Raw genomic sequence first — 15,846 nt, 5'->3', positions numbered from 1 at the left:
CACACACACACACCCAAACACACACCCAGACACACACACACACCTGGACACACACACACACCTCGACACACACACACACAGACACCCAGACACACACACATGCACTCTCACACAGATCTTCTCTCATACATACACTGTCTTTCAAGCACGCCCAGACATACACACATACACCCACACACACAGACACCCAGACTCCCGGACACACACACACACCTAGACACACACACACCCAGACACACACAGTCACACCCAGACACACACACCCAGATACCCAAAGACACACACACAGATACCCAGACAAGCAGACACACACCCAGATGCACACACACCTAGACGCGCACATACATACACTGTCTCTCAAGCATGCCAGACACACACACACATGCAGATACACACACACCCAGACACACACCTAGACAAACACCTAGACACACACACACAACCACACACAGACACCCAGACATGCAGACACACACACAGACACCCAGACAAACACAGACACCCAGACACAGTCACCCAGACACACACACGCGCACACACATACGCACACACAGACACCCAGACACACCTAGACACACTCACCCAGACACACACATGCCCACCCACACACACACACCCAGAGACCCACACACACACACCCAGACCCACACACACACCCAGACCCACACACACCTGAACACACACTGAGACACCCAGACATACACACCCAGACACACACACACACACCTCGATCCACACACATACACAGACACCCAGACACAAACACATGCAATCTCACACCGACCCTCTCTCATATATACACTGTCTCTCAAGCACACACACACACCCAGACATAGACACATACCCACCCACCCACAAACACACACACATATGCACTCTCATACAGATCCTCTCTCATACATACACTGTCTCTCAAGCACGCCCAGATATACATAGATACACACACATCTAGACGCACACACACACACCTCAACACACACACACACCTCGACACACACACACACACACCTTGACACACACACACACACGCACACACACCAGGCACACACACACACAGACACCCAGACACACACACACCCAGACACAGACACACAACCAGACACACACCGAGACCCAGACACACGCGCACACACACACACTTTCAGACACACACCTCAACACACACACACCTCAACACACACACACACACACACACACACACACACACCCTGACACAGACACACACACACACACCCAGACACACACACGCACACACACACACACACAGACACATCCAGATATATGCACACACCCAGACACACACACACCTAGACATAGACACACATACACCCACCCACAAACACACACACCCACCCACAAACACACACACACAAACACATGCCCTCTCACACAGATCCTCTCTCATACATACACTGTCTCACAAGCATGCCCAGATATACATACATATACACACACAGACACACACCCAGACACACACACACAGACACCCAGACACACACACACAGACACCCAGACACACACACAGACACACACACACACAGACACCCATACACACACAGACTCCCAGACACACTCACCCAAACACACACAGACATACCCAGACACATACACACCCAGACACACACCTAGACACACGCGTGCACACACACACACACCTAGACACACACATAGATACCCAGACACCCATACACACACACATACACCACTCACAGACTCCTAGACACACACAGACATACCCAGACACACAGACACACACACACACACACACACCTAGACACGCACACACAGATTCTCTCATATATACACTCTCTCTGAAGCACGCCCAGACATACACATACACACACACACACACACACACACACTCTCACATAGACATCCAGACACACACACAGACACACAGACACCCAGACACACTCACCCAGATACCCCGACACACACAGACACACAGACAGACAGACAGACACACACACACACACTCACACACATGGACTCTCACACAGATCCTTTCTCATACAAACTATGTGTCTCAAGCATACCCAGACACACACACCTAGACACACATACACCCAGACACACGCACACACAGTCAGTAGCAATCAGTCCAGGAGATGGACATCCTGCTATCCAGCACAATGACACATCAATCTCACATTCCAGCAAGCGCCAGCTGCCTGCACCACAAACATACTGTAGGAATTTTCAGCCAAACAACCATGTTTCAAAGTATGTGGGTGTAGTCCTCCATTGAGGCAAAATAGGCTGCTGTTAGGTAAGGGGCCCTTATACCTAACATATTCAAGGGCAGATTTTGCAAGCAGTCCAGAAGATTGAAAAGATCCATTCGCAATTTTGGGAGCTGAACTGCTGGTCTGCCAAACTCTGCCTATTTTGAGCGTTATTTGTAAATTGTCCCTAAGTGCAGATAACATTGTTTACCAAGCTGCTGACAATATCTGACTGCATTTACTCATCTGAGCTGACCGAAGATTAGATTCGGTTATTGTGTTGACAGAACGCTGTGAAATATATCAATTATATGACTTACCAAAGCCACAGTATTTTCAAATGATGTTTTTCAGTAGGTTTCAAAAGACCATATGACAGGAACAATTTTGTCACATCATCTATTTCCTGTACAACAGGGGACGTGTTATAAAAGGAAATGTGTGCAGTGTGCATTCAGAGATTTCTTAAAACCAGGAAGCTCTGACTGGAGTTTTATTCAGTTGCTTCCTAGAGGGTGTTCTCCGTTTCAGCTTCCTGGTGATGATGCTGAAGTGAACCACTCACCTTCTGCATCTCAGGGCTCTCTTTATTATTGTTAATCCACTGATGCTTGGGGACAATTTCAAATTTCTGTTCCATGTTTTCGTTCTTTTCATTCTCACTGCGGCTTTGTGTATCAGTACTCATGTCGACAGTTGTGTGCCTGTAAATACAAATGTGACAGTGAAACCATGGGAGCCTTGTCCCTGTTGTTCAGTTCAGACTGTATCTTTCCTGCAATTACACTGTTGACTCTCTTTAGGTTTCTATTGCACTTGCAATGATGAGACTGCCTTAATTTAGTTCACGATTACAATCTTGACTATGATGCATTATCCCTATCTCAATCTCTCATTGTCCTTTAGCTGATGCATTCACCTCGGCTGTCCCTCCTTTGTGGCCAATTTGATAATGTCACACTTTCGTGACTCCATCTCCCTCAGGCCCAATACAGTCCACATGTCTTCTGCAATGGCTTTTCCTTACCCACTCAAGATCATAAGAAATAGGAGACAGGAATGGGCGATGCGGCCCATTAAGCCTGCTTCACAATTCCATAGGACCATAGCTGATCTGATTGTGACATTAGCTCCGTGACTCCCTTGCAGATTGAAAATCTATATCAACTGAGTCTTGAATATATTCATAGACTCTGCTGCACTCTGTGGAACAGAATGCAAAATGACGGTCTGAGAGAAGAAATTCAAAACCATCCATATCATAAATAGGAGCCACTTTGTTGTTAAATTGCACCCTGCCCCCCATTCTAGATTTTAGATACTACTTCTCTCAGAGGGTTGTGAACCTGTAGAACTCACTGTCTCAGAGTGCAGCGGAGGCAGAATCAATCAACAGATTCAAAAAAAGAAACTGATATGTTTCTGATGGTATCGGGATAAAAGGGGAGCAGGCAGGAAAGTGGACATGAGAATCAAAAATAGAAATTGCTGGAAAAGCTCAGTCAAGTCTGGCAGCATCTGTGGAGAGAAATCAGAGTTAACGTTTCGGGTCGAGTGACACTTCCTCAATACTGCATCCGCAGTTCTTTCGGTTTTTATAAAGTGGAGTTGAGACCAGAATAAGATCAGCCGTGTTCATGTTAAATGGCAGAGTGGGCTCAAAGTGCTGGATTGCCTGCTCCTGCTCTTAATTCCCATGTTTCTATTCCCCCACAAGAGGAAATGTTCTCCCAGCACCTACGCTGTCAAGTCCTCTCAGGATCTTGTATCGTTGAATAAAACCAAATCTTCTTGTTTGAAACTCAAAGGGGTATGAGTCCATGTTGCTCGACCTTTCCTCACAAGACAGTCCCTTCATCCCAGAATCAGCCTTGTGAACCTTCCCTGAACTGTTTGATATACAAGTGTATCACTCCTTTATATAAGGAGACCAAACTTTATTGAATATCTTTTGGAATTTCAAATGCACAACATCTATTGGTTTCCCATTATCCACCCAGCTTGGTATATTCTCAAAAAAACACTATAATCCTATTTGTCAGGCCCGATTTTCCTTCACAAAACTCAGTTGGCTCTGCCTGACTATAATACGATAGCTACCACCCAGAATATCATTCCCGAAATCCACAGGATGCTCACTTATTTCTCATCTCCTTGCTCATTTTTAGTAGCATTACTGTGAGAATAGGGGCTACAGAAGTCCTTTAGAAGGGAAATCTGATGTCCTTACCTGGTCTGACCTACATGCCTACATGTGACTCCAGACCCACAAAAATGTGTTGACTCTTATCTGCCTCTGGGTGATTAGGGATGGGCAATAAATACTGGCTTAGCCGGCAATGCTCACGACCTGTGAATGAATTTTAAAAAAATCTCTACATATGTCAAAAATACTCTACTTTACGCCGATGCTTAACTGGAGCTGAACGTCAACTAGTCCATCATCATGGTTGCATACTTCCACCCCTAAAATATTGCCTGCTTCTGTCTCAGCACAATCTTACAACCACTGGAACCCAATCCATACTTTTGTTTAAGCTTGGCCTCTAGTAATCTCCTTAATCTCCCAAATTGCATCCTAGCCAAACTCCAACTCCTATAGATATCCAGCGTTAGAATCTGAACCCTGCACTTGCATTGTCATTTCAGAATCTGTGGATGAGAATTCATGCATCCAGCTACAATTTTGGAGACCATGTCCCACTCTCATTGAATGTGCCCTAGGTCCCTCATTGTTCTAAGCCTCTGGTAAAAGCATTACTGGCCACAGCCACTGATCCTGGTAGCGCTGTTGGTCAACAGAGAGGACCTGGTATCTGAATTGTGGGCCGCTCTCGGGACAGGATTTCAGGTCTTGGGATCTCAATTCCTGGGGTAGGCACAATGCCCGTCAGTTTAGTGCCTCATGGGCACTCAGTCCCAGTGGGCCTTCTACAATGCAGGTAGTTCCCTTTGGCTCATTGCCATATTGGCCATATCAGTTGTAACAGGGGAATTGGAGCATTAGAGTAAAGAATTTTTAGACAGAGCGTTAGTGAAGTCACAGCTGGAGGATGGTGCACGGTTTTGGCTTGTTTGCTGAAAGGAGAATATATTTTCACTCACAGAAGTGCAACAAATTGCAAGATTTTACCAGCCCTCTGAAGAATTGCTTGGAGGTATGAGGGTTGGAAATTGACAGTCAATGCTTGGCACTTTCTCATCACCATAAACTATTTCCAAAGGCAACAATTCCACTGATCAGACAGGCAGTCAATTATTTCAAGTACTCGCATTTTACAGGTCTGCCCCCTGCTTTATGGGAGATTACCAGTGATATTTAGGCAGTCTCCTAGTGACTTCATCTAGGGGACTTTCAAGATGTTCAAAGGCTGGTGCAGGAGCATCTTATCAACAGTGACTGCTCCTGTGGCTCTGGCGCTATTGTTGGAGGTTTTGGCCCTCGCTGAGGACACAGCCCATTAAGAAAGTGTCTTCCCTGTACTTTGAGGGCATTTCAACGTGAAAGTACTCTCCGCCTTCTTGCAGCCTCATCTACGGCCACATCTGCCAATGGTGTTATAGATGTTGCTAAAATAATTGCCCACTGTTTGAACCAGCAGTTCAGAGAGGCAAGCTATCATCCTCAATGGAACAGCAGCAATGGTGCTGGTCTCCTAACTGGCTGTGTCCATGATCCAGATTTCCTAGCCGAGTGTCTACCCTGTAAAGCTCCTTAGAAATGGGTATGCTTCAATGAGGTTACATTTCACTCTTCCAACCTCTAAGAGGGAGACTTGGACAAACTTGCTTAGTCCTTTATTATGGGTTAATCTTCTCAACCCAAGAATGGCTATGAGAGGATGTTCCCACTGCCTGGGTAATCTAAAACATGAGTTACTTTGTTAGAAAAAGATGTCAGTGATTTAGGACCAAGATGAGGAGAAATTTATTCAAAGGGTTGTGAATTTTTGTAATTTTCTGTCAAAGAATGTTGTAGATGTTCTGTTATTGAGAGCATTAAAAAATAGACTCAACAGATTTTTGAGTACTATATAATTCAGGGATACGACAAAATGTAGGATTGAGGAAGTGAGGTGGAGAATTCGTCATGATCTGTTTTTGAATATAGGGGAAACTCAAAAGCCACATGGCATATTCCAGCATCTATTTCTTAGCCTTCCATGTTCTTATGCTTACGCTTCTAATTGTGATGATACATTTAATGGAGAATGTGAGACTGAGGCACTCCCTTTACAACACATTTTTTATACAGTTTGTACAGATGGATCATGAGTTACTGCTTTATTGGCAATAAATGCTGCCCATTGCAGAGTTGAAAACTTGTTTGTCATTTTTAATTAACATCACAGTTGTCAACTTGTCAAGAAATACTGATCAGTTCCATTTTGTGTTCAGAAAATTTAATTTTGTTTTCAAACTGGCTGTACCAACACATAAGAAATTTCTGATATTGATTTTTATCAGTAATAATCTGAGGTATAGATCAGGAACTTCCTCCCACATATTCACCAGGATCTGCCACTGTCAGCTGTAGGTGATGATGTTTTTCAGAACTATGACTTATTTTGGTTGAGTCTCATTTCCTGCTGCACTTCAATTGTCAGCCTCTAGCTTCTTTTTCTGGAGGCAATACCTTGCATTGGATCTGTGTTTTAAAATGCTTTGAAAGCTAAGTAAAAGTTAAGAGCTTCTTGTGTGGAGATGTCACCCTCACCCACCTTTATTTCATACCGAAGATTCAGTCTAATGTGCAGTGGAATCTGCATATTGTAAGGTACAAAGTTCTTTGATTCCCTGTCAATTCTTGTTAGGAACATGTATTTTCCAAATCACAATATGCCTTGGATTGATTATTGCTGGTGCCAAAAACACTGCCAGGTACATTCCAAGCCACGAAAAGCTAACCAATAGCAGCAAAAAAGGGAAACTACTCAAATTTGACCTGAACTTTCATACAGAACCACCTAATCCCACCTACATAACAGTAGCCCTCAGTGGGAGGGGATCAGTTTCTCCTATCTTCATCTATCCAGCCCACTCATGATATTGAATACCTCCATCAAATCCCCCAGCAGTCTTCTTCTCTCCAAGGAGAACAGTCCCATCTTCTTTAATCTATCCTCATAACTGAAGTTTCTCAGTCCTGAAACCATTCTTGTAAATTGCTTCTGCACTCTTTCCTATAACGTGGCACCCACAACTGCACATAATAGTCCAGCCGAGGGCTACCAAATGTTTCGTACAAATTCAACATCATCTTCTTACTCTTATTTCCCTATCAATAAAGTATTTCTTGTGACATCCCTTTCATAACATTTATTTCTTTAAAAAAAAATCTAAGGGAATGTGAGCACCACGTGTATTGGAGTTTACACATTTCTTCTGAATGATGAATCTTTCTTCCCATCTGTCACACTGATCAAGCACTGTAAGGATTTAGGATTTAGAATTTTTAAAAAATTCTTGCATTAAAAGTTATGCATTTAGGTTAACTTGAAACACTTTTGTACTTGATAATTCATATGTTTTTAGTCCTATAAAAGTACACGTGGTTACATCTGAATTTCTCAGTGTTCATCTCTAAAATGTTGACTAACCACATCCAGAGTGGATGTTTGACATGTCTGCTGTTATCTGCAATCCTACCTCTATGTCAATGAAATGTATGTATCCCTTGAACTTTGTAATTTTACAGTTCTACAGTCTTATCAACTAATGTGTTTACCGTATTATCACAGCTTAGGAGATCCAACATGAGATCAGCTACACCAGCTCAGTTTTGTACAAGTATTGCAGGAAGAATTTGACATGAAAATCCATCAGAAGTCAACACAGATATACAATACAGTTGCCATCGCCACTTTCCTGTACTGCAGCGAGACCTGGATTGTGCATCAACAACACGTACGAGCGCTAGAGAAAATCCATCAAAAATGTCTTCACTGCAACCTCCAGATTTATTATGAGGACTGTCTAACAAATGCAACTTCCTTTTCAAAGCGGCTCCACAAATGTTCAAGCCAAACCCCTGTGAAAATTAACCTTGAAAACTTTGGATAGTGGAAAAAGGCCTCCTTTTTTTGCAACATTAAAATGTCTAGTCTTCAAGAGGAGGATAAAGAAAATACTTCAAAGACATTCTGAAGCTCTCCTTGAGAGGCAGAAGCAGCACTGACGTTAATGGGAGGGGTTTGCTTCTAATTGTCCAGAATGGTGACAATTTGCCCATCGAGCTGCACCATGTTTAACGTCCAAATGCCTATGATGAGGCCAAGTGACAGAGAGAAGGTAAGACAAGGGAGCACTCTGTATCTGACTACCTTGTGGGCCACCCTTTTTCATGTGCTCAAAGATCCAGGGCTTGAGCATTGTCCTATTTAATCACAGAATAAACGCACAATCCTGAGTAGGCCTCAGCCTTGCATTGAGGGTCAGTGGATGATAGCAGGTCTCACTGTGTTTATTTGCATAATAACATGACAACACACATATGTAGAATGGATACTGATTAAGAAAAAAAGGGCACAGCCTTAAATAAACCAGATTCAGATATGCACGTGAAGAAAACTCACACATGCTCAGATCCCCATAAAGTCACCGGCAACAAGTGCACTGTACAGATTAACCATATTGCTTCTGCTTACATTGTTTCAGACAAAGAGTTGGCTGTGTACCCAAAGCCCATCCCATTAAAACTAAAATGTGCAGCTTTTTGCACATTTGATTGATGTTCATTATGTCCTTTTTTTTGTCCTGAGGCTTGAGGTAGGCAATAATATCGTAAATTTGGCAGCGATATAACATGCATAACAAAGAAGATTGACTCAACACTGAGTCACAAGTAACTGAATAAGCCTACACAATGTCTCTGGCAGACATCAGTTATTAAAGTTTTCTTTTGCAAGACGCATCAACTACCACAATCTTCAGAGGTTAGAATAAGCAGATACGGTACTTGAATTCAGGACTTTTTCTACTATCTCTAAAGACCGTTTAGACTCCCCACTCTGGGTAATTAGTTTCAGACCATATTGATAAATTATCTTTCTTCAGTAATTATGCAGGATAATGATCTGTGATAACTAGCACCACGCTATGTTGTCTTTCAGTAACCGGTACACTGTTAAATGCACTGTAAAATGTCTCACACTAAAGACAGGACAAGTCTAGCAATTCACCTTGTTACCAGAGTCCTCACACATCTGAAGTGCATAATAGAATTTTATGAATACTTAAAAAAAGACACTGGGAGTTGTGGTGCAAAGCAAGGGTTATAGGATTGCTTATCGATTATACACCTCATCTGGTTTGCTGTCCCTCAGACTGACAAGTAAAGCATACAGAGTACATGCTAGAACCACTTACACAACTGCATTCTGAAGAAGGGTCACTGGACCCGAAACGTTAAGTTGGATTTCTCTCCACAGATGCTGCCAGATCTGCTGGGATTTTCCAGCAATTTCTGTTTTTGCCTCCTATGCACACATTCCTTCTTCTCCGCCACCTCAAATGCGAACTTTGCCAAGTTGTATGTGCTTAATGCTCAGTTTGCCCAGTTGTTCACAACCAGCAACAACTGTCAATGTGATTGTTGAAGAGGCAAATATCAGGGTGAATAGATATAAAATAGGCAGAGAGGAAGGAGAAGGGAAGATTACACAGATACAGAGGAATGAAGACGAAGATGAACACTTACTCTTTCCGTCCCCACTGAAACAAAAGACTGCAAGACTTTCTCTGTACACAAAGTTCTGTTCAATTTAAACAGGAAGTGCTCAAATTTAAATATTACTGACCTTTCTTCTGGGAAAATCCCTGTTGAGATTCCTGGCCAACACTTAAACTCTTTCTTCACTGTGCAATATACAAGAACTTGGCTGACATGCTTTAGCACTTTTGCTAAATTATTAAAATGAACAATGCTGGGCTTTTAAGATGATTTACATGGAACTGCTGAGCAGTGGATGCCTGCTGCATGACCCAAGGTAGTTTGTCTGCAATTTTGGATGGTTGCACAAAGAACCCACAGCCCTACTTGGACAGAGAGGGAAGTGATCAGAGTGAGGGGAGGGCTGTGTTGAAGGATGATCGAGGAAAGTGAAAGGAGAAGGGGAAGGGACAATATGGGAATGACAACAGTTGTATGGCAATGCAGTGAAACCAAGAGGAATCCTCCTGCAAGCCCCAGTTCCATATTCAGTAAGTTCTTATTTCTGAAGCTTGATGACCCCTGACTTATCTATGTATGGACCACGTTTCTATGAATGCATCAGCCTGAAAGATAAAGCCTTCTTCTCCACCTCCCCCAATTTTCAAAGGAAGCCTCCAACATGGGGTCCCTATTAGGGCCCAATGATTGTTTTAGGTGCAGCTAGGGGTGCTTTTTCTCTGTCTTTTACAATATCATAGTTCTAATGTGTATTGAGCATGAATAGCCAGCATCTTAGATATCTGGATGCCCATTTTGAACCTGACAATAACAATTGCAGTGCCTTTGAATTTCTAAGCTATTTCTATACTAGTATTTTCACGGAAAATATGTTGCTTTGACTACTCTGACATAGATTTGGCTATAACTATGATGGGTTGCTTGTAGTATGCCAACAATACATAGAAATTACAAAACAGCAACAGGTCATGTCACACAATAATTTTGATATAGTTTCTGCCTTAGCCAGTAACCTGAATTTCTACCCACATGACAACATGAAAAGGCTGCTTCAGATTCTTTTTCAGTTCCCTATTCTTCTGTCTCAGTTGTTGTCACAAACATTTGGAAAATAAGTTTCTTGATCAACTTGTCCAAAGAGGTCATAATATAAATGTCACAAACTATCAGAACAGCTAAAGCAGCTGGATACATACTTGAATGGAACATAACTGCCAATAAAAATACAGGGTGCGCAGAGTGAGGATTGAAATATATGAAGAGATCTTTTTGGGGAAATTTTAAAATTCCACAACACCAGAAATTGAAAGCAATGATATTATCATATGCATACAAAACATATTGATAACTGATTTATTCCTACTATTTGAATAATGCTTATACATAACGGATGAATGCCTCCATTTATATGTGGGAGAGAAAAAATTTACATGATTGTGTTGAGCAGTTGTTATATAACATTGGCAACAATGATCATAACCAATAGCAATGGTTACCATGTGCAAGGAAAAAAAAAGCAAAATTTAACATGGTGAATGACATTCTTTTATAGCAAAGTTGCAAAGGTACAAAGGATCAGCTTTAGGTGTGCTTTCAGAGTAGTTACGCCTATGGTAAGATCAAACTAGTCAATCACAGCATCGAGCAATCAAGTTAAGTTAAACCAAGAATGGTTTTGATAAGAATCTGGACAAAATATAAATCTGTGTGGAACATAGGAGATTGCTGGTTTAGAGTCAGAAGTATAATCATGGACATTAAACATCTTCAGTATAAGTTTTCATACCTAAAGTTCCAAAGGATCAGTACATGATGTAATGGATATTTTGAATAGTCAAATGTCAACGAATGCCTTCGAAAGAAGAAGAAATGGAGAAATTCAGGATCTCCCAAAATCCTAGTACCAGCTTATCAACCCCTGAGCATGCAGACCCCAGCAGTGAAAGAATACAGAGGCCAGTGCCTCTGCAAACGCTATAGTTTGAAATGGAGATTTTATTTTGGAAGAAATTAATAAGAAATGCATAATATCTCTTCAACAGAGTTAGTCTCTATATCTCAATGTTTAACTTAACATTTACCAGTGATAAGAACTGACTGATTAGCCATTGTTTGTGAAAGAGAGAAATACCATAGCTTTCAGTTGTTGGTAGAATGAGCTAAGAATATACTTAGAGCCAATTAGGAAACTTCCCCATTGGTTGGATCTGTCAACATTTAGAGATAAAACTCAAAACATGAGTACACCTTACAGATAAATCAGTGAGAATTGTCGTACTTTATTGATGAATGCTTCAGTAGGAATGCCTGGCTTTGCTAGCTCCAAATGATTAAGTTCATTTAAAACAAATAAATCTGTAACAATGCAGGCAAACTGCCATTCTGGCAATGACCCACAAGCAAAGTATCTCATAATTAAGGAAATAAAGTCTGTTTTGTCCGGGTTGTGCATCCAGTTTTCTTTATGCTGTTCTTTTGTTGTGGTTTGCTGGGCCATTTCAAAGTCAACCACATTGCTCTGGAAATTGACATAATGGGTTAGGCTAGGTAGGAACAATGGGTTTCCTTTCCCGAAAGCTCAGTAATAAACTGGGTAGGTTTATTACAAAAACTCAGTCAGCATTACTGCCATTAGTGTTTCATTCCAGCTTTCTAAAATTCATTGAATTTAAACTCCCCAGCTGCTTTAGTGGAATTTGAACTGATGTCTCTGGTGAACATTTTGTGAACTAGATTATTAATCCAGTAACATCACAACAATTGTACCAACCCAAGGCAGTATAGTCATAGAGTCATACAGCATGGAATGAGGCCCTTCAGCCCAACTCATCCATGCTGAACAGGTTGCCTAAATTGAACTAGTCCCTTTTGCCTACATTTGGCCTTTATCCCTCTAAACCTTTCTTATCCATGTACCTATCCGAATGTCTTTTAAATGTTGTAATTGTACCCGTATCTACCTCTTCCTCTGGCAGTTCATTCCATATATCGCACCTCCCTCTGTGTGAAAATGTTGCCCTTCAGATCCCTTTTAAATCTTTCCCCTCTCATCTTAAACTTCTGCCCTCTAGATTTGAACTCCCCCACCCTAGTAAAAGACTTTGGTTATTCACCTTATCTATGCCCTTCATAAATTTATAAACCTCTCTAAGACCACTAAACACACTGAAGTGTGTTGTTCAACAGTGATGACTTAAATTTATCATTAATTAATACTAAAAGCCAATAATTTTTTTACAAGGCCATAAATAACTCATTACGTTAAACTGTCTCTAAAGAAGAATTGATTAAAAAATGTGAAGATTGATTATTCTATATGTCAAAACAGCACTACTATTTCTTGCTTCCCTTCTTCATTAATGTTCACAAACATACAATGGTGTTCTCTATAATCAGCTTTGCTGTCTATGGCCTGCTTTTTGCTCTGCACTGTACCATTAAGATTGCCCTGCATCAACACATAAGTACATCTTAACAAAACACTCTTGTGAGGGGCCTGCTTATCCCCTAAGTGATAAATTCTGGACTATTACATAGCCATGAACCAAATCAGCTTCGAGCAGTGGTCTCCAATCATGTTTTGAATTTAAGTGTAAGTCAGGATCTACCCCTAAAAAAATGAATATTCAGTTTATTTTTGTGGTCATATAAATCTGAAATCAATTACATATAATTATTCACTTTTATCTTCTAATCACCAAGTTTCAGTGTGACACCTGTAATTGACATAGCCAGTGCTTTGATTCTGTGTTGTAATTTGAGACAACTGGTTGTACACAATTATCAGTGAGGCCTGTACTTGGCCTTCATGGTCTTCCTTTGGGAGAACGCTGTCTCACAGAGGTATGTGGAGGCAAAGTAAGCCTTAACTTTAAAAGCAAAGGACTGCATGACTGGGTAGTTTTCTCTTTCTATGGGTCCCCAAAAATCACTGTCCCTTGATCTCACTTTTAGCTCAATATAATTTTGCACAATTAATCATACTACTGCTTTGTGAATCAAATACCTGACAGAATTTGGTAGACCCCTCTGCCATGTATACCTAAAGCCATGGATTTGAGACAAAATGGCGATTTGTTCCATCACATGATCTCAATGAAACATAGGATTCTTAATGGGCTTGACAAGGGTAAATGCTGAGACAATGTTTCCCTTCATGGCATTGTCTCAGAATAACATGATGCCAATTTAAGGCTGAGATGAGGAGAATTCTTACTTTCTCTCAGAGGTTTGTGAGTCTTTGGAACTCCTCGCCACAGAAAGTTGTGTGGGCAGTCCGTGTGTGAAGCTGACATAGATAGATTTTTGTTCAGTAGAGAAATCAACGGTTACATGGAAAGGGCAGGAAAGTGGATGTTAGGAGTGTCTGATCAGCCATGATCCTACTGAATGGCAGAGCAGGCTCAAGGAGCTGAATGTCCTTCTCCTGTTTCTATTTCTTATGGTCTCATCTAATTCCTAAATTGCCTGTTGAATTCCTCTGCTAGGTTCCTCAGGCACACACAGAAGTTTTCGGAGTGGAACCATTTTCCTTTTCCTTCGGTTTTTTTTCTCATATTCTCTCCAGTCTTGGTAAGTGCTGCAGAATGCAGTTTCAATTTAAATGCATTCAAAGCACTAATCATTAGTGACATCTCTGTCCTTTCCCTGCAGAGCACATTATGTCTGCAAGGAAGCCAAAGTTGAACAAACACGCATTGTTTATCAGTTCAGCGAATACTTCTTTCCTAAATTTAAGATAAATTACCGTTTCAGGCATCAGATCTAAAAACCATCGCAGGAACTTCCTTCAAATTAACCACCTTACATCAGGATGGAAGATGAGTTTATTGCAGGCGGCATCATGAGTAAGGATTTCAATGATATACTGCTTATTCCTCTGTTTGGATGGACACCACAAGACTTACTTACCCTGCAATGATCATCTATCTACATCAAACTGAAACATGACGCATTAAGCTGGCAAAACCTTTTAAGAGCATGCCTTTTTCTCCAGTGCACAGCCTCTGTAGGTAGAAGGCATGATGACTGATGTGCCCATGACAAGGGAATGCAGGCGAGTGGGGAGATAAACTGTCAGAGACTCAGGCTTAGAGGGAATGCTGCACCTAGGGAGACATTTTAACTTGTCTCACAAGCTAGCAAGCTGACGTGATCTGATTGTCCACCCTTTTCACAGACAGCCAAAAATTACTTTTAGACAGATTTTTATCAGATCACTCTCACCGCTGACCATCTGCCTAGAATGAGTGAAGGGCAGGGCATGGCTGGCAAGGCAGCCACATGGAACACAGCAGACCTACATTTTTCACGTGGCATCCAGGAAAACGCTTCAGTTGCTCTTGGCTCCACAATGGAAAGTTTTAAACTGGGTGCGGAAAAGGCCTTTTTGTGTTTTCTGGCTGTACCTGCCCAAGGAGCTGATACAGATTCCCTCTCCCATCTTAAGGTGATATTGGGGTTCTATTATTGTTAAAAAAAAGTTGAATAAATATCAAATTGGTCCCATATTGACCTGAAAAATCAGGCACTTTAAAATTGCAATGCAGCAAACGCTTCACACAAGACCATAAGATGTAGGAGCAACAGTTGGCCAATCAGCCCATCAAGTCTATTCCACCAGTCAATGAGATCATGGCTGATCTAAATCTTCAACTCTGCTCTCCCGCTTTCTCCCCAGAATCCTTGATGCCCCTACTAATAAAAATAATTTCTATCTTAGCCTTCCTTATTCATAATGATTCGACCTCAACAGGCCTCTGCAGTAAAGAATTCCACAAATTCATAACCCTCAGAGAAGAAATTCATCTTCATCTCTGTCTTAAATGGCTGCCTCCTTGTTCTGAGATTCTGCCCTCTGGTCCCAGACTCTCGCACAAGGGGAAACAACTTTTTCACATCTGCTCTGTAAATTCCCTAAGAGACTTGTATGTTTCCATAAGATCACCT

The 15,846-nt window shown here is 41.6% G+C and overlaps 1 protein-coding gene across 1 annotated transcript in view; it reads right to left on the bottom strand.

Annotated features, from left to right (window-relative positions):
* LOC109912952 (TNFAIP3-interacting protein 1-like) overlaps nt 1–15,846 on the bottom strand; it is a 66,903-nt gene that overhangs the window by 42,825 nt on the left and 8,232 nt on the right. Inside the window, exon 2 of the mRNA XM_048604486.1 lies at nt 2,791–2,929. Coding sequence (XP_048460443.1) covers nt 2,791–2,913 — 123 coding nt within the window. The 5' untranslated portion in view covers nt 2,914–2,929. The remainder of the gene's footprint in view (nt 1–2,790; nt 2,930–15,846) is intronic.

The sequence above is a fragment of the Rhincodon typus genome, chromosome 1, assembly GCF_021869965.1.
Source record: "Rhincodon typus isolate 14 chromosome 1, sRhiTyp1.1, whole genome shotgun sequence".
In the NCBI taxonomy this organism is placed as follows: Eukaryota; Metazoa; Chordata; class Chondrichthyes; order Orectolobiformes; family Rhincodontidae; genus Rhincodon; species Rhincodon typus.
Note: the sequence above shows the minus strand (reverse complement) of the source record. Positions and strands in the feature narration are given on the sequence as shown.